Source organism: Oncorhynchus gorbuscha, linkage group LG14 (assembly GCF_021184085.1).
Source record: "Oncorhynchus gorbuscha isolate QuinsamMale2020 ecotype Even-year linkage group LG14, OgorEven_v1.0, whole genome shotgun sequence".
Lineage (NCBI taxonomy): Eukaryota > Metazoa > Chordata > Actinopteri > Salmoniformes > Salmonidae > Oncorhynchus > Oncorhynchus gorbuscha.
Genome location: NC_060186.1, coordinates 26,333,601 through 26,357,886, shown reverse-complemented (window position 1 = coordinate 26,357,886; position 24,286 = coordinate 26,333,601). Strand labels below are relative to the sequence as shown.

General features: G+C 43.5%; 1 protein-coding gene across 4 annotated transcripts in view; it reads right to left on the bottom strand.

The window, feature by feature from the left end:
- Positions 1-23,505, bottom strand: part of gramd4a (GRAM domain containing 4a) — a 62,453-nt gene extending 38,948 nt beyond the window's left edge. For 2 of the 4 annotated variants that reach the window (XM_046297660.1, XM_046297661.1), the window contains exons 1-3: positions 23,185-23,387; positions 17,926-18,142; positions 3,442-3,562 (exon numbers count right to left, since the gene is read on the bottom strand). In XM_046297660.1, coding sequence (XP_046153616.1) covers positions 3,442-3,562; positions 17,926-18,142; positions 23,185-23,213 — 367 coding nt within the window. In that variant the 5' untranslated portion in view covers positions 23,214-23,387. Of the gene's footprint in view, positions 1-3,441; positions 3,563-3,874; positions 4,619-17,925; positions 18,143-23,184; positions 23,388-23,435 lie in introns of those variants that run through there. The other 2 variants (XM_046297662.1, XM_046297664.1) reach the window with 2 other exon arrangements.
- Between the last annotated feature and the right edge of the window lie 781 nt (positions 23,506-24,286).

Here is a 24,286-nt window from a genome sequence, read left to right as displayed (position 1 = left end):
CAGTCGCAAAAACCATTAAAAAAAGCTATGATGAAACTGGCTCTCATGAGGACTGCCACAGGAAAGGAAGACCCAGAGTTACCACAGCTGCAGAGGACAAGTTCATTGGAGTTACCAGCCTCAGATTGCAGCCCAAATAAACGCTTCAGAGTTCAAGTAACAGACACATCAACTGTTCAGATGAAACTGTGAAAAATCAGGCCTTCATGGTCAAATTGTTGCGAAGAAACCACTACTAAGAACACCAATAAGAAGAGACTTGCTTGGCAGAAGAAACATGAGCAATGGACATTCGACTGATAGAAATCTGTCCTTTGATCTGATGAGTCCAAATTTGAGATTTTTGGTTGCAACCGCCATGCCTCTGAGACGCAGGTGAACGGCTCTATGCATGTGTGGTTCGAACTGTGAAGCATGAAGGTGGTGGTGTGATAGTGACACTCAGTGATTTATTTAGAATTCAAGGCACACTTAAACAGCATGGCTATCACGGCATTCTGCAGCGATACGCCATCCCATCTGGTTTGCACTTAATGGGACCATCATTTGTTTTTCAACAGGACAATGAACCAACACACCTCCAGGCTGTGTAAGGGCTATTTGATAAGGAGAGTGATGGAGTGCTGCATCAGATGACCTGGCCTCCACAATTACCTCACCTCAACAAAGTAGAGATGGTTTGGGCTGAGTTGGACTGCAGATTGAAGAAAAAGTAGCCAACAAGTGCTCAGCATGTGGAAACTCCTTCAAGACTGTTTGAAAAGCATTCCAGGTGAAGCTGGTTGAGAAAATGCCAAGAGTGTGCAAAGCTGTCAAGGCTAAGGGTGGCTACTTTGAAGAATTTCAAATTATTTTGATTTGTTTAACGACTCCATGTGTGTTGTATTTCATAGTTTTGATGTCTTCACTATTATTATACAATGTAGAAAATAGGAAAAAAATATATAGGACACCTTGAATGAGTAGATGTCTGGTACTGTATGAGGCAAAAGGTACAGAATGGCAATAAATGTATATATTTATTTTATAGTTGATGCATGCCAACAAAGCCACTACACAACACATAAATTGCAAAATAATGGTGACAAACACCCCATATATATATATATATATATTTAAATAAAAATGGGGTGTTTGCCCCATCAAGATTTACATGCCAAAATCGCCACTGGTAAGAGGCACGTCAGCAACAGAACAAACTATAATCAATTAAAAACATTTTGGGGGGGACAGAATAGCTACCTAACTAGTATATTTACATAATCAACAACATGAATGATCAGCTGATAGCCCATCCTCTTTAACCAATGTGAATCTTTATGAGGCATTGCAATTAGCTTGCTTTTAATTAGCTTACATTCTGACTACAGAGTCGGTTGGTAATTTATGAATTATGGAAGTCTTTCGGTGTGCTGTTTTATTTAACAGGACTTCGAGTCAGTGCTTTCATTCCTAAAAAAATATATATATTTTTAAATCGGTATGTATGAAAAATAATAATAATAAATAAAAATTATATTCTGTACTGTCGCCACATATAAAACATTTGATCTCAAATCCAAAATTCTGGAGTATGGAGCTAAATGTAACATTTTAGCTTCACTATCCAAATAATTACTAGGGGAGTATATTTAGCACTGTACATGAAGCCATATAGCTTTAGCTTCACTATAGCTTTGGACATATAGCTTTAGCACTGGCAATTAGCAATAGCTTCAAGCCTATAGCTTCAGCCATATACAGTGGAGCTGTACTAAAAGTCAGCTACCAATTGTGCAAGTTCTCCCACTTAAAAACATGAGGCCTGTAATTTTCATCATAGGTACACTTCAACTAGGACAGACAAAATGAGGGAAAAAAAGTCCAGAAAATCACATTGTACGATTTTTTATGAATTTATTTGCAAATTATGGTGGAAAATAAGTATTTGGTCAATAACAAAAAAGTTTCTCAATACTTTGTTATATACCCTTTGTTGGCAATGATAGAGGTCAAATGTTTTCTGTAAGTCTTCACAAGGTTTTCACACACTGTTGCTGGAATTTTGGCCCGTCCTCTATGCAGTCCTCCATGCATCTCCTCTAGAGCAGTGATGTTTTGGGGCTGTTGCTGGGCAACACAGACTTTCAACTCCCTCCAAAGATTTTCAACGGGGTTGAGATCTGGAGACTGGCTAGGCCACTCAAGGACCTTGAAATGCTTCTTACGAAGCATCTCCTTCGTTGCCCGGGTGGTGTGTTTGGGATCATTGTCATGCTGAAAGACCCAGCCACATTTCATATTCAATGCCCTTGCTGATGGTAGGCTTTGTTACTTTGGTCCCAGCTCTCTGCAGGTCATTCACTAGGTCCCCCCGTGTAGTTCTGGGATTTTTGCTCACCGTTCTTGTAATCATTTTGACCCCACGGGGTGAGATCTTGCGTGGAGCCCCAGATCGAGGGAGATTATCAGTAGTCTTGTATGTCTTCCATTTCCTAATAATTGCTCCCACCGTTGATTTCTTCAAACCAAGCTGCTTACCTATTGCAGATTCAGTCTTCCCAGCCTGGTGCAGGTCTACAATTTTGTTTCTGGCGTCCTTTGACAGCTCTTTGGTCTTGGCCATAGTGGAGCTTGGCGTGTGACTGTTTGAGGTTGTGGAGAGGTGTCTTTTATACTGATAACAAGTTCAAACAGGTGCAATTAATACAGGTAACAAGTGGGGGACAGAGGAGACTCTGAAAGAGGAAGTTACAGGTCTGTGAGAGCCAGAAATCTTGCTTGTTTGTAGGTGACCAAATACTTATTTTCCACCACAATTTGCAAATAAATTCATAAAAAATCCTACAATGTGATTTTCTGGATTTTTTCCCTCATTTTGTCTGTCATAATTGAAGTGTACCTATGATGAAAATTACAGGCCTCATCTTTTTAAGTGGGAGAACTTTTGGCACAATTGGCAGCTGACTAAATACTTTTGCCCCACTGTAGCCTTAGCAAAAGGCTTTGGCCATACAGTTTTAGCCCGCATGTTAGCTTCAGCAATGCATACTCACACTGTCAGGGATGCAGAGGCACACTAGCAGACCTGTGGATGGAAAAACTGCACACACACACAAACAGCACAGGCCACTACACGTGCTACACTACAGTAGCATAGGCTTGGTACAGTATGTACCCATCCCTGAGTTGGGTTAATGGGGCAGGGCAGCCACATTGGCCAGAGGCATTACGAGTGTGGCTGACCCAGCACAGAAGTGTGTGTGTTAGAGTATGAACATGAATCGGCACAATTGAATTTGCAACTCCCTCGTACATCCCTCCACCACAACACCCATTCCTCCAGCCTCTCCCATTCTCACACAGACTCCCCAATTCATGTCCACAAGCAGATTGCAACGGAGGACAAATAAAAAAGCTACAGTAGCTAAAACGTGTGTTAGGGTGGTTAAGGTTACTTACGTAGGAAGTGTTTCTCCAGTAAGGCAATCTCTAGATGACCCTTCACCTCGTTTAGCCGGTCCGACTCGCTCCTCTGGAAGTCTTGAAAGGCTGCAGCCATGTTGAGAGCCCCCGAACCCGCCTGCACACAGAGGAGAAGCGCACATTCATACAAGCGTAATATCAACGCACACGCCCACACACTGGAAGTCCTGAAGGCGGGCTCCATGGTGAGAGCCCCAGAACTCATCTGCACGCACAAACACACACCAAGAGGCTAAATTAACATTAATGCAGGCATGACATCACACACAGAAGAAACACACGTAAAAAAAATATAAAAAAACATACAGATCGACTTAACACACATTAAAACAAGCATGAATAAAACCGACACACACACACACACACACACACACGGCGGAGTAGCTATATCTCCAGTATGATGACTCACACAGCCAGTGCGTTTCCCTCCCGTTTTGAAAAGCGTTGCAGAGGAGATCCCTACCGACTGACTGTCCTCTAGTTTAAACGCAACACTGATGACTCAACCACTCTCTACCCCCAACTGACTCATGGCTGTAGTCCACGACACCGCATTACTCCATAGATTACCAGACCAATACCAGGTGAGAGAGAGATGGTGAAAGAGGGGAAGAGTGGAGGGGGAAGGGGGGGGGGAAGAGAGGATCAGTAGATGAAAAAGATGTGTCAAGAGAAAGCGACAGAAATAGGAGTTAATAGGTGTTAAAGAAAGCGACAGAGGATGAAAGGAGTGAGGAGAGAAGGAAGGCGTGGAAGCTGCAGTTATTCTGAGCCATTGCAGGTTTACCAGCCGTCCAACGGACCAACGCAGGCAGGGTGTCCCTTTAAGAGGCTCCTGCCACAGACAAAGACAGTCACGGCCAACACACACATAAAGCCGAACACGCACTGCAGCAGCTTCTTCTTCTTCTCCCTGCAGCATTCCTGACTGCAGCGTGTCTTAATCTGTTGTTGCCTGTCAAGTGCATGAGAGACAAACACCGCATGAGAGAGAGAACAAGGGATGAGAAGAGAGAAAGGAATTTAGTTAAAGATGCCCTACTTGCGATGCAGCCAGTGATTAACAAGGGATGAAGAGAAAAGACGGTGAGATGAATGAAAAACTAAAACGGAGAGCCTTCACTCTGTAGCCCAAATGTCAGAGAGAGTTGATTTGAGGAGGATAGAGAGAAACAAGAGGGGAGGGGCTAGACTGGGTGCGTCTGGAACAGGAAGTAAACACCCAGGTCATGTGATCTGGTCCTGAGGAGTAAAGAAGCAGCAGTGCAGAACTAGCATGGAGTGTGTGTTTGATGATTTTATTCGTTCAACTTTTATTCTTATTTACAATTGACGGCCTACCAAAAGGCCCCCTGCGGGGACGGGTGCTGGGATTAAAAATCAAAGTGTAGGACAAAAAAACATGACAAGAGAGACACAAGAAGACAACACAGCATGTGTGTTGGGGGGGGGGGTCTATGTTGCAGAGCCCAGAAATTTAAAGAACTAGGACGCTGCGTCGCCCAACAAAAGGTTATTTCTCAAACTCTGGATGAATGGGGGAAGCATATTACGGGCATCTTCATTTACAAAACCACTGTTCAGGTCTACTCCCCCTCAGTTCTATGCTTCTATTTCTATGATTGTGAAAGTTGTTTTTCAGAAAATTACTAGAAAGTCAGCAGCTGGCATTGAGCCGGTCTCATGTTTGATCGTGGGCAGAAAACATATAGAATTATTAGGCTTACACCATATAACGGACTATTTTGAAATAATCGACAGTAAGATTTTCAATACCGCTCAAGGGTACCCATAAAAGACACCCCCACCCATGAAATCTAAGATGTGTCAACTAATGCATCTACTTCAGTGCTCCAGCTATACATTTGCAAACTAAGATGGCTAGATGTCAAGATCAAGCTTCTTGGTTACACCAGACATTCAACCCCCTCCTGGATCAAGATCCCTGTTGCCTAAATTGTTGTGTATAATTTTTTTAATTATAAATATTTAAATATTTTTTGTACACTCAGTGTGTGTGTGTGAAAAAAAAAAGAACATTGTCCTAATATCAAAGCCCCCTCCCCCCTTTTGCCAACAGAACAGTCTAAATTGATTGGGGCATGGACTCTACAACAAGTTGAAAGTGTTACTCAGGGATGCTGGCCCATGTTTACAATACTTCCCACAGAATTTGGCTGGTTGTTTGGGTGGTGGACCATTCTTGATACACATTGGAAACTCTGTAGCTCTGCAGTTCTTGACACAAACCGATGTGCCTTGCACCTACTAACATAGCCCATTCAAAAAGGCACGAACACAATCCATGTCTCAAGGCTTAAAAATGCATCTTTAACCGGTGTTAACAAGTGACATCAATAAGGGATCACAGCTTTGAACTTGATTCACCTGGTCAGACTCATGTAAAAAGGCAGGTGTTCTTAATGATTTGTACACACACAGAAAGTATTCAGACCCCTTGACTTTTTCCACATCGTTACATTATTAAAGCCTTAATTCTAAAATTGATTAAACGTTTCTCAATCTACACACAATACCCCATAATAACAAAGCGAAAACAGAAGGCATTTTTGCAAATTAATGAATAAAAAACAGTATCCTTTACATTAGTATTCAGACCCTTTACTATGAGACTCGAAATTGAGCTTCCATTGAACATCCTTGAGAGGTTTCCCCAACTTGGAGTCCACCTGTGATAAATTCAATTGATTCGAGATGATTTGGAAATGCACACACCTGTCTAAATAAGGTCCCACAGTTGACAGTGCATGTCAGAGAGAAAAAAACAAGCCATGGGGTCGAAGGAATTGTCCACAGAGCTCCGGAACAGGATTGTTTCGAGGCACAGATCTGGGGAAGGGTACCAAAAAAATATCTGCAGCATTGAATGTCCAAGAACACAGTGGCCTCCATTATTCTTAAATGGAAGAAGTTTGGAACCACCAAGACTCTTCCTAGAGATGGCAGCCCGTCCAAACTGAGCAATCGGGGGAGAAGGGCCTTGGTCAGTGAGGTGACTAAGAACCTGATGGTCACTGACAGAGCGCCAGAGTTTCTCTGTGGAAATGGGAGAACTTTCCAGAAGGACAACCATCTGTGCAGCGCTCCACCAATCAGGCCTTTATAGTAGTGGCCAGACAGAAGTCACTCAGTAAACAAAGGCACATGACAGCCTGCATGGAGGACTCAGACCATGAGAAACAGAATTCTCTGGCCTGATGAAACCAAGTTGAAATCTTTGACCTGAATGCCAAGCATCACTTCTGGAGGAAACCTGGGACCATCCTAACGGTGAAGCATGGTGGTGGCAGCGTCATGCTGTGGGGATTTTTCAGCGGCCGGGATAGGATACTAGTCAGGATTGAGGCAAAGATGAAGGGAGCAAAGTACAGAGAGATCCTTGATTAAAACCTGCTTCAGAGCACTGCGGACCTCAGACTGAGGATGAAGGTTTACCTTCCAAGACAATGACCCTAAGCAAACAGCCAAGTCAATGCAGAAGTGCCTTCGGGACAAGTCTGTGAATGTCCTTGAGTGGCCAAGCCAGAGCCTGGACTTGAACCTGATCTAACATCTCCGGAGAAATCTGAAAATTGCTAGTGCAGCGATGCTCCCCATCGAACCTGACAGAGTTTGAGACGATCTGCAGAGAATAAATGGGAGAAGCTCCCCAAATACAGGTATGCCAAGCTTGTAGCGTCATACCCAAGAAGACTCGATGCTGTAGTCGCTACCAAAAAGGTGCTTGTGTGTAGATTGATGAGGGAAAAACAACTTAATCCATTTCAGAATAAGGCTGTAAACCTAACAAAATGTGGAAAAAGTCAAGGGGTCTGACTACTTCCCGAATGCACTGTGTGTGTGTGTGTACCATTTTTGTTGTGTAATAGCGCCCCTTGTGTAAACCTCCGGTAATACAGTATACCCCGATATGGTACAGAAACGGTATGACAAAACTGGATACCTTCCAACCCTAATAATTATATCTGTGGCAGGCAAACCGTCAAACTACAAGCTACATAATGGTATATTTGACATGTGATTATAGGGGAAACAATTTTGGCCAATCGAAGACAGACAATAACAGATCCCCAACATCAGAGACAGACCACTCACAATCAAACATCAGAGAGCACGCCTAACAACAGAAAGACCTCAACATCTCTATCAGAGCATTCTAGCAAAGATCAATGACAGATCCACCCACCTGGTCTGCTGTGATAGGAGGGAGTGTTAGGGGGGGAAAGGATGGATGTTTTATAGCAGAAAACAGTGAGGACATTACCCTTTCTTTCTATAGTTTTGTCCAGCTCCAGTGCCAAGTTGGATGTGTGCAAAACAGTCTCCGTTCATATAGGGAGCAATAAGGGCCCCATGAGACAGCTGTAGGCTGTAGCCCTCAGGCTTGGCCTGGTGTTGTAGAGAGGGCCTGGACTGCTATACAGTCTGTCAGACAGACTACTAAAGTAGATGCCTGTTCACGTTGATAGAACTCCTTCCACATTAGGTCAAGCAAACGACGCCTTAGCGAAGGTCGGGAGTTAAAAAGCAAGTCTCACCTCTAGAAGCTGTAGAAACACTGCTTTTTTGGTATTCCTCTGGGTTCAGTCACAGGCCATGACTTGCAAAAAACTCCTAGTGAGATTTGCTCTACTTAGATGGGGATAAAAATGTTAAATGGGCTGAACCATAACATTACAGAAGCATGGAATAGAGTCATGATTGCTCCGAGATACAGTCAACAGTACTCCTGCTCAATATAACCAATCCGAAAGTTCCATAGTTTAGCTAAATATTGATTAGAATGCATCGGAGCCTTGTACCTTTGCAGAAAGCCTTAAAAATCAGGAATGGGGACAGTGCATTGACATGTGGATGGATCACTTGCACCTACAATCTCAGTGTTGTATGAGATATTGAATGAAAAGCTACAGGAGATAGCTCATACTAGAACAGCCAGGATATCGCCGCTGAGGAATTGCCTCCTGTCCTGCTATTTGTTTTATCTTATTCACAGACAGACCGGCCGAGACATCTTATTGAGCTGAAAATAAACATTTACTCCACTTCTCATCCATCAATAGCCTTCTCCTGTCATCATCTAACCCACAGAAACAAGACAGAGACAATAGAACGAGAGAGAGGTACATACAACACAAAGAGACGAGATTTAGAGACTGTGAGACCAAAGAGACGAGAAGTGGAGGAAAACAACTACTTTCGTATCATCTGATGCCAAGAAGCCACAAGGTGATGTAACGCTAACCGTTAATACAGAGTAACCTGAAGCAGCAGCAGTACTCTAGGCTACTGGGAAGAAGGCGTGGCAACGGTTGGTGACCCAGTATCTCTGGCACTGTTCCCAGTGCAGGCTTAAATCACAGAGGGAGAACATTTTGGGTGTGCTGTGGCCAGGGGATTAATACTCGTGACCAGTGACTGTGTGCCAGTTCATTAGAAGTGCGAGTTAACCAGTGAGATTAGGGGGTGTCAAACTCCTTTTCCCAGGGCCCGCATTCAGTCTTTACCAAGGTCTGGAGTGCCGCACTTAAATTTAGATTTCCTCACCGTAAAAATAGTCCTCTTTCCATCACTATTGGAACTTGAGATGCTCCTGGACTGTCTAACTTTTATCAGATAACTGTGTAGTCAGTTATCTGGCCACCTGCCAGATAACTGCAATAGTCTAAAGAATCCTACTCCCCTTTTTTTACCTTCCTAGTCTGTATATGGCCTCCCGAGTGGAGGGCATCTCAGTGCTAGAGGTGTCACTACAGAACCGGTTTCGATTCCAGGCTGTATCACAACCGGACGTGATTGGGAGTCCCATAGGGCGGCGCACAATTGGCCAAGTGTCGTCCGGGTTAGGGTTTGGCCGTCATTGTAAATAATATATATTTTTAAATGTATTAAATTGTCCCTCCCCCCTTCAATCTACACACACACAGCAAAAACTGTTCAAAAATGTTTGCTAATTTATAAGAAACTGAAAAATTACAGTTATTCAGTACTTTGTTGGGGCACCTTTGGCAGCGATTACAGCCTCTGTCTTCTTGGGTATGACGCTACAACCTTGGCACATCTGTATTTGGGGAGTTTCTCCCAATCTTCTCTACAGATCGTCTCAAGCTCTGTCAAGTTGGATGGGGAGCGTGTTGCTGCACAGCTATTTTCAGGTCTCTCCAGAGATGTTAGATTGGGTTCAAGTCCAGACTCTCGCTGTGCCACTCAAGACAATTGAGACTTGTCCCGAAGCCACTCCTCAAATCAAATGTAATTACTTACAAACCCTTAACCAACAATACTTTAAGTTAAGAAATGTAAGTAAAAAATGTAAAAGTAACAAATTATTAAAACTGCAGCAGTAAAATAACAAGCGAGGCTATGTACAGGGGGTACTGGTGCAATGAGTGAATGTGCGGGGGCACCGGTTAGTTGAGGTAATATGTACATGTAGGTAGATTTAAAGTGACTATGTACAGATTATAAACAGAGTAGCAGCAGCATCATTTATTTTTTATTTTTTTTATTTTTTTTATTACGGCCTGGGTAGCCATTTGATTCGCTGTTCAGGAGTCTTATCGCTTGGGGGGGGTAGAAGCTGTTAAGAAGCCTTTTGGACCTAGACTTGGCGCTCCGGTACAAGCTTGCCATGTGGTAGTAGGGAGAACAGTCTATGACTGTGGTGGGTGGGGTCTGACCATTTTTAGGGCCTTCCTCTGACACCACCTGGTATAGAGGGCCTGGATGGCAAGAAGCTTTGCCCCAGTGATGTAGTGGGCCGTACGCACTACCCTCTGTAGTGCCTTGCGGTCGAAGGCAGAGCAGTTGCCATACTAAGCAGTGATGCAACCAGCTCTCAATGGTGCAGCTGTAGAACTGTGAGGATGAGGACCCATGCCAAATATTTTCTGCTGAGGGGGAAATAGGCTTTGTTGTGTCCTCTTCACAACTGTCTTGGTGTGTTTGGACCATGAGTTTGTTGGTGAAGTGGACACCAAGGAACTTGAAGCTGTTCCACTTACAGCCCCATCGATAAGAAATGGAGGAGTGCCCGGTCCTCCTTTTCCTGTAGTCCACAATCATCTCCTTTTGTCTTGATCACATTGAGGGAGAGGTTGTCCTGACAACACAACCAGGTCTTCTAGAGCAACCACGCAACCACCACCTCCTCCCTATAGGCTGTCTCATCGTTGTCTGTGATCAGCCCTACCACTGTTGTATCATTGGCAAACTTGGTGTTGGAGTCGTGCCTGGCCATGCAGTCATGAGTGAACAGGGAGTACAGGATGGGGCTCAGAACGCAACCGCAGTGTTGTCTTGACTGTGTGCTTAGGGTCATTGTCCTGTTGGAAGGTGAATCTTCGCCCCAGTCTGCGATCCTGAGCCAAATTTCTGTACTTTGCTCCGTTCATCTTTGCCTTGATCATGACTAGCATCCCAGTCCCTGCCTCTGAAAAACATCCCCGCAGCATGTTGCCACCAACATGCTTCACCGTAGGGATGGTGCCAGGTTTCCTCCAGATGTGGCGCTTGGCATTCAGGCCAAAGAGTTCAAACCTGGTTTCATCAGAACAGAGATACTTGTTGGCAAACTCCAAGCAGGCCGTCATGCTCCTGAGGAGTGGCATCCATTTGGCCCCTCTACCATTAAAATACATGATTGGTGGAGTGCTACAGAAATGGGAAAACATTCTAGAACAACAATCATCTCCAAGAGGAACTCTGAAGCTCTGTCAGAGTGACCATCGGGTTCTTGGTCACCTCCCTGACCAAGGCCCTTCTCCCCCGATTGCTCAGATTGGACTAGAGGTTGACCGATTATGATTTTTCAACACCGATTTGTAATAATGACAATTACAACTATGCTGAATGGAAACTTAATATATCAATACAATCACTTTAGCCTCAAATAAATCATGAAACGTGTTCAATTTGGTTTAAATCATGCAAAAACAAAGTGTTGGAGAAGTAAAAGTGCAATATGTGCCATGTAAGAAAGCTAACTTTTAAGTTCCTTGCTCAGAACATATGAAAGCTGGTGGTTCCTTTTAACAGGAGTCTTCAATATTCCCAGGTAAGAAGTTTTAGGTTGTAGTTATTATAGGACTATTTCTCTCTATACCATTTGTATTTCATTAACACTTTAGTATTGCCAGTGTAACAGTATAGCTTCCGTATCTCTCCTCGCTGGGCTCGAACCAGGAACACGACAACAGCCACCCTCGAAGCAGCATTACTCATGCAGAGCAAGGGGAATAATTACTCCAAGAGCGAGTGACGATTGAAACGCTATTAGCGCGCACCCCGCTAACTAGCTAGCCATTTCACATCGGTTACACCAGCCTAATCTCGGGAGTTGATAGGCTTGAAGTCCTAAACAGCGCTGTGCTTGCGAAGAGCTGCTGGCAAAATGCACAAAAGTGCTGTTTGAATGAATGCTTACGACGAGCCTGCTGCTGCCTACCACCGCTCAGTCAGACTACTCTATCAAATCAGACAAAATTATAACACAGAAATACGAGCCTTAGGTCATTAATATGGTCAAATCCGGAAACTATCTCGAAAACAAGACGTTTATTCTTGCAGTGAAATACGGAACCGTTCCGTATTTTATCTAACGGGTGGCATCCATGTCTAAATATTCCTGTTACATTGCACAACCTTCAATGTTATGTCATTATTATGTCAAATTCTGGCAAATTAGGCAGCCCAAACTGTTGCAAATACAACGACTCTGCATGCAATGAACGCAAGAGAAGTGACACAATTTCACCTGGTTAATATTGCCTGCTAACCTGGATTTATTTTAGCTAAATATGGAGGTTTAAAAATATATACTTCTGTGTATTGATTTTAAGAAAGGCATTGATGATTATGGTTAGGTACACATTGGAGCAACGATATGCACCGCAACGATGATATGCAACGCAGGACACGCTAGATAAACTAGTAATATCATCAACCATGTGTAGTTAAACATGATTGATTGTTTTTTATAAAGATACGTTTAATGCTAGCTAGCAACAGGCAGTCTCCTCGTGGAGTGCAATGTAATCAGGTGCTTAGAGCTTTGGACTGGTTAATTGTAAGGTTGCAAGATTGAATCCCCCGAGCTGACAAGGTACAAATCTGTCGTTCTGCCCCTGAACAGGCAGTTAACCCACTGTTCCTAGGCAGTCATTGAAAATAAGAATTTGTTCTTAACTGACTTGCCTAGTTAAATAAAGGTAAAAAATAAAATAAAAAATTTAAATGGCCATTCCGATTAATCGGTCGACCTCTAGTTTGGACGGGTGGCCAGCTCTAGGAAGAGTCTTGGGGGATCCAAACTTCTTCCATTTAACAATGCTCTAGAAATGTTTTGGTACCCTTCCCAGATCTGTGCCTCGACACAATCCGGTCTCCGAGTTCTACAGACAATTCCGTCGACCTCACGGGTTGGTTTTTGCTCTGACATGCACCGTTGACTGTGGAACCTTATCTAGACAGGTGCTGTAATGTAACAAAATGTGGAAAAAGTCAAGGGGTCTGAATACTTTCCGAAGGCACTGTATATGAAGAGCGTACGCAATGTTTGTGTGTTTTCCTGACGCCTCCTGCAGTCAGTGACCTCGCACACCCACTCAGTGAGCAGCTGCCCACATGCCTGGCATAGAACCACACGGTGGGCAGCCTGCGACCTCCACAAATACTGGGACACACTGGAAGACGTACACACATGTGCGCACAAAATGTGTGCACTCAGCCGCGAGTCCTAACCCTGCAAAGGACTCAATTTATATTAGAAACCAGCAGATGAGCACAAGAAACTGGCCCCTTTGAGGAAATTATACAATCAAGAGACTAATCTTCTGTTTTAATTTGTGGGGGGAAAAACACTGGCTGGCTGATGCTGATGAAGCATGAAAAAGTCAAGATGACCGGTGCAGTTTAAAATATCCCCTTAAGACAAGAGAAGTCCAAACACTTGAGATCGGCAGTAATGATATATTAATTGGCAAGCAGGGGAGGATAAATTCACGGAGTAACCATAGTGGATGAAAGTCTATAGAAATACTGTGTTTAGCCTGTGTCCCTCCCTCCCTCCATCCAGCCAACCCTCCCTCTGAAGACTGAGCAGAGTAACCATAGTGGATGAAAGTCTATAGAAATACTGTGTTTACCCTGTGTCCCTCCCTCCATCCAGCCAACCCTCCCTCCCTCCCTCCATCCAGCAAACCCTCCCTCCCTCCATCCAACCCTCCCTCCCTCCCTCCCGCCAACCCTCCCTCCATCCCGCCAATCCTCCCTCCCTCCCTCCAGCCAACCCTCCCTCCAGCCAACCCTCCAGCCAACCCTCCCTCCATCCAGCCAACCCTCCCTCCAGCCAGCCAACCCTCCAGCCAGCCAACCCTCCCTCCATCCAGCCAACCCTCCCTCCCTCCATCCATCCAGCCAACCCTCCCTCCCTCCCTCCCTCCATCCAGCCAACCAACCAACCAGCCAACCCTCCCTCCATCCAGCCAACCCTCCCTCCCTCCCTCCAGCCAACCCTCCCTCCATCCAGCCAACCCTCCCTCCATCCAGCCAACCCTCCCTCCATCCAGCCAACCCTCCCTCCAGCCAACCCTCCCTCCCTCCAGCCAACCCTCCCTCCCTCCAGCCAACCCTCCCTCCCTCCCTCCATCCAGCCAACCAACCCTCCCTCCATCCAGCCAACCCTCCCTCCATCAATCCATCCATCCAGCCAACCCTCCCTCTGAAGAATGAGCAGAGTAAACAGGAACAAAGCATATCAAACCGCCCTGTGTTTCCTTCACTCTCATTCCCTTCCTCCCTGAAGTAAGTTTGTCCATTATGTCTCCCTGAGGGACATGTAATCAACTCCATTGGAAGCTACCACACACACACACACACACACACACACACACACACACACACGTCTGTAGTAACATTAAAACAGGAGATATTAAAGACAGGTCATAGACATACAGTGCATTTAGAAAGTATTCAGGCCACTTGACTTTTTCCACATTTTGTTTCGTTACAGCCCTATTCTAAAATGAACTATATAAAATCCTCATCTCCACACACACATAATAACAAAGCAAAAACAGGTTGACATTTTGGCAAATATATAAACAAATATCTTAATTACATCAGTATTCAGGCCCTTTGCTATGAGACTCAAAGTTGAGCTCAGGTGCCTCCTTTTTCCATTGATCATCCTTGAGATGTTTCAACAACTTGATTAGAGTCCACCTGTGGTAAATTCAATTGATTGGACATGATTTGGAAAGGCACGCACCTGTCTATATAAGGTCGACGGTGCATGTCGGAGCAAAAACCAAACCATGAGGTCGAATTGTCCGTAGAGCTCGGAGACAGGATTGTGTCGAGGCACAGACCTGGGGAAGGGTACTAAAACATTTCTGCAACATTGAAGGTCCCCAAGAGCACAGTGGCCCCCATCATTCTTAAATGGAAGAAGTCTGGAACCCCCAAGACTCTTCCTAGAGCTGGCCGCCCAGCCAAACTGGTTCAACAGGACAACGACCCTAAGCACACAGCCAAGACAACACAGGAGTGGCTTCGGGACAAGTCTCTAAATGTCCGAGTGGCCCAGCCAGAGCCCGGACTAGAACCTGATCAAACATCTCAGGAGACCTGAAAATAGCTGGGCAGCTCCCCAGCCAACCTGAGAGAGAGAATAATGGGGGAATAATGGGGGAAACTCCAAATACAGGTGTGCCAAACTTGTAGCGTCATACCCAAAAAGACGAAGCTATAGTCACTGCCAAAGGTGCTTCAACAAAGTACTGAGTAAAGGGTTTGAATACTTACGTAAATGTAATATTTCAGTAGTTGAAAAAAATTAATTGGCAAACATTTCTAGAAACCTGTTTTTGATTTGTCATGGGGAATTGTGTGTAGATATCAGGGAAATAACTATTTAATACATTTTCAAATAAGGCTGTAAAGTAACAAAATGTGGAAAAATGCAAGGGGGTCTGAATACTTTCCAAATGCACTGTATAGTCAGTGTCCAGATTTCAGTTTACATTTAATCCTTCTGAACAGTAGGCAACAGTTCCCTTGACATGCCATAGGCCTATTTGAAGTCCTGCTCTTGTGACTGGCGAATTTGCATAGCTCCTCAAACAACATAGGCACTGATCATTCTCTATTACCATCATCAAATCTTTACCAAACATCACTTTTCTGGCCCTCCCTTCTTTTATTTTTAACTCTCCATTTTGTAGCTTCTCTCTTATTGAATTAAACACGCAGACATTGTCCTTTTAACCTCAGTGGATCCAAGTTAACTTTTTCTGCCCATTTGGAAATTGGTGTGAAGGCTATTTGTCACGCGTCAAGTCAGGCATACACACTAATTACATTTTTTTTACTATGAAAGAAAAATCTAATGTCACCTATAGATATAAATGGCATAAGAATGATAAATTTGTATTTTTTTATGTATTCAGTTTATTCAACACGACCGCCCACCTGCCCTTCATCCACGCAACATTTCATGACCCTAAACCCATCTCTGCCTTGTGGATATAACCGTGGGGCCTGCAGGTTGAGTCAGCTTGCACATCACTAACTGACACACACAATATTTCATGACCCTAAACTAGAGGTCGACCGGTTATGATTTTTCAACGCCGACACAGATTGGAGGATAAAAAGGCCGATACCGATTAATTGGCCACCACCCTCGAAGCAGCGTTACCCATGCAGAGCAAGGGGAATAATTACTCCAAGTCTCAGAGCGAGTGACGTTTGAAACTATCAGCGCGCACACCGCTAACTAGCTAGCCATTTCACATCACATCTTTACACCAGCCTAATCTCGGGAGTTGATAGGTTTGAAGTCCTAAACAGCAGAGCTGCTGGCAAAACACACAAAAGCGCTGTTTGAATGAATGCTTATGAACCTGCTGGTGCCTACCATCGCTCAGTCAGACTACTCTATCAAATCATACTTAATTATAACATAATAACACACAAATACAAGCCGTAGGTTACTAATATGGTCAAATCCGGAAACTATCATCTCGAAAACAAGACGTTTATTCTTGCAGTGAAATACGGAACCGTTCCGTATTTTATCTAACGGGTGGCATCCATGTCTAAATATTCCTGTTCCATTATTACGTAAAATTCTGGCAAATTAGTTTGCAATGAGCGAGGCGGCCCAAAGTGTTGCATATACCCTGACTCTGCGTGCAATGAACGCAAGAGAAGTGACCAATTTCACCTGGTTAATATTACCTGCTAACCTGGATTTATTTTAGCTAAATATGCAGGTTTAAACATATATACTTCTGTGTATTGATTTTAAGAAGGACATTGATGTTTATGGTTAGGTACACGTTGGAGCAACGACAGTCCTTTTTCACGAATGCGCACAGCATCGATTATATGCAACGCGGGACACGCTAGATAAACTAGTAATATCATCAACCATGTGTAGTTATAACTAGTGATTATGATTGATTAGTGTTTAATGCTAGCTAGCAACTTACCTTGGCTTCTTACTGCATTCGCGTAACAGGTGGGCTCCTCGTGAGGCAGGTGGTTAGAGCGTTGGACTAGTTAGCCGTAAGGTTGCAAGATTGAGTCCCCGAGCTGACAAGGTAAAAAATATGTCGTTCTGCCCCTGAACAAGACAGTTAACCCACCGTTCCTAGGCCGTCATTGAAAATAAGAATGTGTTCTGAACTGACTTGAATGGGTAAATCAAAAGGTGTAAAAAACTTCTTTTTTTTAAATCGGCAAAATCAGAGTTTACATTTACCGATTTCCGATTGTTATGAAAACTTGAAATCGGCCTTAATTAAATTGACCCAATTAATCGACCAATCCGATTAATCGGTCGACTTCCACCCTAAACCCATCTGCCTTGTGGATATAACCGTGGGAACTGCAGGTTGAGTCAGCCTGCACATCACTAACTGACACAATATACAGGAAACTGCCAAAATAAAGGAAACACCAACATAAAGTGTCTTAATAGGGCGTTGGGGCACCACGAGCCACCAGAACGGCTTCAATCCACCTTGGCATAGATTCTACAAGAGTCTGGAACTCTTGGAGGGATGCGACACCACTCTTGCACAATAAATTCCATAGCTTTGTGTTTTGTTGATGCCGTGTGTTTTGTCAAGCGCCGTTCCAAGAATCTGGTGACTGACACACACCCCCTATGCTCCTTTGAGGCCTCTCAAAGTCAGACTGCTTATTCTAGCCATGCCAGCCAAAATAATAGGCAATATGTATACAGAACCCTAAGCTTGCGCACGCACAGGTAAAAACATGGCCGCTTGGAAACACTGACGTGGAGTTTTTCCAGACCAACTATGGCCCAGAGTTTTTCCTGGTCGGGTAACATTGCAAGGAAAATTTGTGGCCCTACTCACGGTCTCTCATTTGAGTCAAAGAACACAGCAAAGTGGAACGCATTCTTACAGGGTCTCCTAGTTCTTCCGTGTCTTGTGACTTGAGTGAAGGCCTCGTCCTCAGCAGGATGTCATCGCCACATTCATTGTCGGATCCGTTGGGGGACTCTGCTAGATCCAGGAAGTCGTCTCGCTTCTGACCTCTGAACCTGATTTTGTCCAGCCGCTTAAGCATGTTCAACACCCCTCTCTTCAGCGGCTTTACCTTAGCATGGTGTACAGCAATCCTGAAAAGACAAACAGACAAGGGTCAGAGGTTCCCCTTTGAAAAGCACTGAAAATGAAAGGGTGGGGTCGATAGCAAGACATTTCTTTGCACAGATGTAGTTTCTTGTAAATAAGTACCTAAACACTACGGAACACAGATGCACAAGTTAAGACAATCGTTGAGTGTTACCGATACAAACGTTTAAAAAAATACCCTATTCCCTTTACAGTGCCCTGCTCAAAAGTAGTGAGCTAGAAAAGGGAATTAAGTGCCATTTGGAACACAGCCATATAGGTCTAGCGGTAGATCCATCAAAGGCCCATCAGTGGTTGAGTCGTCAGCCATCATCCAGGGCCACAACCCTTCCTGCTTAGGAAATGATCACAACCCCAGAACGAGGCGTGGAGCGAGATGGAGACTGAAGTGAGAGGGTGATCGCATCTAAACACTCCAAAAATATGACTTAACGACTTGATTCATGCGAATCCTTTTGACCTAGATCTACCCCCTCTGAGTATATATTTGGGCAGTGAAGCTAAAAAAAAAAAACGTTTAATTTGGTTTTATAGCCTACTCCAGTATTTTATATTTGAGATCAAATGTTCCGTATGATGCAACAGTGCAGAATGTCACCTTTAACTTGAGGGATTTTCATACATACACCGTTCTACCATTTACAAATAAAAGCACTTTATGCATCTAGCCCCCCCCTCCCATTCAAAAGGTATCATAATAGCATACCCCTAAAACATGTTAATTTCTCACCATTACCAATAACAGGGAGGTTAGCATTTAGGTCTAACTTCCTCACTCTGTATCAAATCCCCCCCCTCTCTCATTTGAAGGTACAAGTATTTGGACAAATTCACTAATAGTGTATGACATTAAACTTGACAGCATTTTGACCCATATTCCTAGCACGCAATGATTACATCAAGTGTGACTCTACAAACTTTTTGGATGCATTTTCAGTTTGTTATGGTTGGGAATTCACTTTCAAGTCACTTTCATTGTAAACAAGAATAGAAGAAAACAAATTGGTCGGGGACCTAAGCGACCGCTTATGTCTGGAGCCGGCCCTGGAAAGGGGGTGGAAAGGGGCTAGCGGAAACTTTGTGGGTGACACAATAGCTCTCACACACACACACCCCTCCCCTTAGAAACAGATCTGGCATGATAACACCATGCAGCTCTCAAGGTTCTAGCTGTGTTGTTATAGGCCTACTGCATCTTTCTATCTACAGCCTTCACATTTGTATTCGTTTGGAGCAGAAGCAGCACGTCTCAGAGTAACAGTGAGATAGAGGAGCTGGAAAGCCTGGCACCCAGTAGATGAGAGAAAGAGAGGAGAGGAATTATACTCAAGGTTTCTCTGACCACAACACTGACTCCGGTCTCTGTGTGGGCAGAGAAACCATCAGGACCATCATACCTCTATCCCTTTCCTTCAGCTGAAAAACAAACAAAAAACCTTTCCACCCACGTGAACAGAGAAAGAACACGATACACACACACACCTACCTGAAAGGCCTTGGCTCATTCACACTTCATTAAAATCCCACACAAACAAACCTAAATGTTGACAGAGCATCGAATGATGTGAATGGCACCAATGACACATCTACACAGCAAAGGGATCCTTCACTCTAATGTAAAATGGTGAGCATCAGAGCTCTGTGTCCTACAAGTGATGACACCATTAGAGCAGAACAAAAAGGATGACACACATGGAGGCACAGGACTTCCTATAGGATAGTTCAGGCCAGGGGAATCTGATCTGGCTCTCAAGGTGGATGTCATCTAAGCTTGTGGTGTCCTCATGTGCATCTCTAGGAAGTCCTCTGCTCACCTCATTATACACGTCTATGGTCAGTGTGTCACTAAGCCCCTGCCAATGATGATCAAGGTAGAAGTTACCCCTAACCATAGATCTAGAATCAGATTACCATTGCCCTAATCCTAACCATGACCATTTAAGGAGTTGATGAACCTCTGACCACAGAACTCAACACCATCAGCTTAGTGAAGCATTTGGACAGTTGCGGGAGCAAGGCGAGGTGGTACTATAGGGTAAAGCTGTCATGTTGTTCAGAGAAGAGCGAGTTCTTCAATGGGATATTCCCAGAGAGGTCTGAAGTACTGCTTAATCATACAATCAGTCAAACATATACACAGTTAGACGACACAGACTCAAGACACACACACCTCATAAATATTCAGGCACATTGACACACAGTACTTATGACTGCACATCAGTCTATATACTCCTATGAGAGCCATTGATACTGTATGCCAGCCATGAGTGCTGTCATGTCTCACGTTAATGAGCTTCCCACCTCTGATGTGGGTCTGCTGGAAAAAAAGAAGGGGCCACAGAGAGACTTGGCTCTGCTCTCCTCAATGCCTAGTGTGTGTTTGATTGAGCACATTCTGAGAAGAGAACAGCATTCTAGGAACTGGATAGTCACGGGCATTGTTAGCAGTGATGGAAGACCCCACACTTGCATAGAAAATAGGACATTTTTGAATTCAACAGAAACATTAAATCAAACATGGTTAGGTTTAGGGTGAGGGATAGTAAAACAAATTGAGAGATTTCTGAGAATAATACCAACTAGAAACGCCCACCCGGAAACCCCCATTGGCAAGTGCTTTACACATCTCATACCCACCTGTAGGTGTTACATTTACTAGGAACAGTCACCTTATATAGGTTTAGTTTCACATGAAATACACTCAACCATCCAACCCCCTGGCAATGTCATTCCTGGTTGCAGACCCACTGAACCTGTAGTCTACATGTGATTGTTCATTCAGAGAGTGATTTCTGAATGAATGTCAAAGTTAGGCTATATGTTGAAACGTTTTAGTGAAGGAGTTGAGTGTTCGGTCATTTTTATTACAAATTTTGTGGAATAGGAACAAAAAAACAACTAATTTCAACAATTAGGATTTATAAAATGACATTGGTATAGTTCTCTGAGGACACCAGAAAGATAGTCATGCTTATTTCTCTCTCATCCAAGTTGCTGAGATTCTACTTGGTCTAGGAGTCTCACTACACTTGGTCCAAGCTCACATATTTTACAAATGGAAGCTAGGCTAAGTCAGGATGACAACATACGAGACGAATAAGGAATTAACTTGATTACAGTCGGAATCAATGCGGATGGCCATATTGCCGAGGTAGGCACACTGTAAATCGTTAGGTTGAAAAGAAGACTCATCATCACAATACAATGTTTGATAATGTGCTGTGATTAAGGCTATGATGGGTGATCGAATTATGACCCAAATATAAATTACAGTAGGCTACCGAGTCTAACTAGCCACAGCTGACCCCATTATTCCAATCGCCATGTCAACTTTGCTAATAACTCTATTCAATGAACACATAATCGGTGAGGGACAGGCACTGCTAGGCCAAGATGTACTCTGAAGGAGCTTACCATTACTCCTTAAAAGAGTCAAAGTAGAATATATATATGTTATGTTCAAAGGTAGACAGGCTCTGGCAGCCAAAAACTAAGCATGAATCGGTTCTCAATTGCGATATGGTTCTAGAAACCTAAATCCGTTTACTTTCATGTCACATTAAAATCCTTTCACAGATGCAAAATAAACACTTAAGCATTGGCAGTTTGAAGCGACTCAAATCCTGTTTCTTTGCATATCCCATAAGAATCGGTTATTTTTCCCTGCAATCTAAACAGCCAAAAAGCACATGGTGGTAGATATTTCAAGCCACATTTCAAAGAAACTTCGTAGGTGGTTTGAAGTCAAATACAAATCTCATTCCCGGCCATGGGACTTTTGTTTGAACGGTCAAATCGGATTAATTTACCCGTCTGGTTCTTAGACTGTTACTTGGCATTTCTTATTGGTTTCCAAACAAGCGAGTGAATGTGCTAGAAGGCTAAACAGCTAGCTAGGTTGGTAACTAAGTTGCCCATCCAAAAAGGACTTCGTTTTGAAAGTTGGATCATCTCGTCCTTTGAGGCTTTTAAAAAAAAGTATTCTTACTGGGAAACATCCATGGCAGGAGGCATTGTTTGTCACCATAGCTTACTACATCACTTCTGAAGGGAGGCTGAGCACACACTTATTATGACAACTAGCGTAGTTATTGTCAGCGGTCTGAACACACACAAATCCAAATTAGGTCACTTGTCTCTTGCTGTTTGGATAGTCAGTATTCCAAAACTTATAGTGGAATTAAGGCCTTCACTGTGAACAAGGCTGTGTTGTGTACCGTTTTAACAACTTTTTCCACAGTTGCAGCCAACCGTATTTTTTCAGTGACAACATGTTTCTTAGAGGCCTTCTGTTACATACAGGTGTTTGGGAGCATGCCAGATAGCAAATTAGAACAGGTGTCTTCTATAAACACACACAAACATGGATATGTGTCCATGTGGGGACACTGATCCCCCCTCCCCTCCCAACACTATAGAAAAAGTGTAAATTTAACATTGTTCACAAATGATTTATTTCTGATATGAAAGATCCGTATGCTTCCAAAACCGTACGGCAAGCGATGCATGTAATGTTCATGCCGAGCGTCTGGGGGTTTCTTAACAAACCTTCCCCGTACAGAAGACGCCTTGATCCAATGACTTGTGGAATGGAACTAATGGAACTGAGACTTCTGCTCAAAAGGCTAAAAGGTACTGGTAAGATATGAGCCTAAAAACACCGTGATTGACGGAGTATGAAGGACCAGTGTTGTGTTGCTTCGCGACTGTAACAAAGCGCGTAAGCAACAGTAGGTGTTGGCCCGCTGTGACATAATGTAACAAGTCCGTTAGGTTAGTCTCAGCTTCCCACCAGTCATTTTTTTTGACGCTATGGCGATGCAACGTTCGTTTATTTGTACTGGCCAATTCATATTTCCCAATTAAATTGTAATCTTCGTAACTGAGACTCCGCACAGTAGACCTTGCGCTCCATTAAATAATAATGATTTACCCAACTAAAAGCCAACATACACACCACACGTAAATACTTGAGCTAGGCTACTTTGCATGGACATTATTTATATTTAAAATATCAAGTTCTTACCCAGCCCGTAAATCGTAGCAAAGTTTCATTAACACTGAGAATTGCCTTTGAATGTATCCAGTAGCGTACACCTGCTCACAACCGCCAAGACACAAGCTGCTTATTGAGCCTCAGCCCCGCCATCACAATCCGCTCTTTTGTAAACCAGAGCAACGATTTTACATCCCGCTGCAGCCTTGATTAGTTTTGTAGAAATGCCAACTCCCCCCCCCCCCCTAAGAGAGAATAGCATAGACTATCTCATTCAGTACCGTTTGAAACCAGTCTCTCTCGCTTGTTGATTTCATAGCTCTCACACACAAGACCAGGACATTTCGTCACGTCAGCAGACGTCCTTTCTTAAAGGGGCCGCTTATGGAGTTTCAAAGTTATCAACAAGCCTGCCCTTGCTGTTGTTGTACTTCTCACTATGTGTTCGTCTGCTTTCATAATGCCCATCAGCATCCTCTGTTGGCTGACAGTATTTTAACGATGTAGGCCTACCTACAGTATTGCATGTGCACAGTTGATGTCATATATTATTGGGACAGTTCTCTCATGTAATATAGGTGATAATTGAATATTGCATACATACATACATTTAATTAATTTACATTTGCACATATATAAACATTATTTATATATAAACTGCAACAAAACCATTTGTTTATGAAATAACCAAACAGTTGGCAAGTGTTTTTGGAATACAAACCTTTGCATGTGTCCACTCAGTTGAGCAAGGCAGAAATCTAAACATACATCATCTACAGAATTGAGCTCCAAAACAATGTATAAGCCGTTTGACCTGTATTGCAGTTGTCGCAAAAACTAATGTAAACTAGTCAACATGCAATTGTCACCATACAATGAATGGTCTTCTCTATACTCTCCAGCAGCTGAAAGTAATTTGTTCTATTGTACAGGCTGACACTTAGAACCCTGTGTCTGTCTGTCGTCAGTCTTTTGTGAGACAAGGTCTGTGACTCAGTGATGAGACTGTTGATACACTTCATGGCCAAAAGTACACAACATGACCAAAAGTATGTGGACACCCGCTCGTCAAACATCTCATTCCAAAATCATGAGCATTAATATGGAGTTGATCCCCCTTTGCTGCTATAAC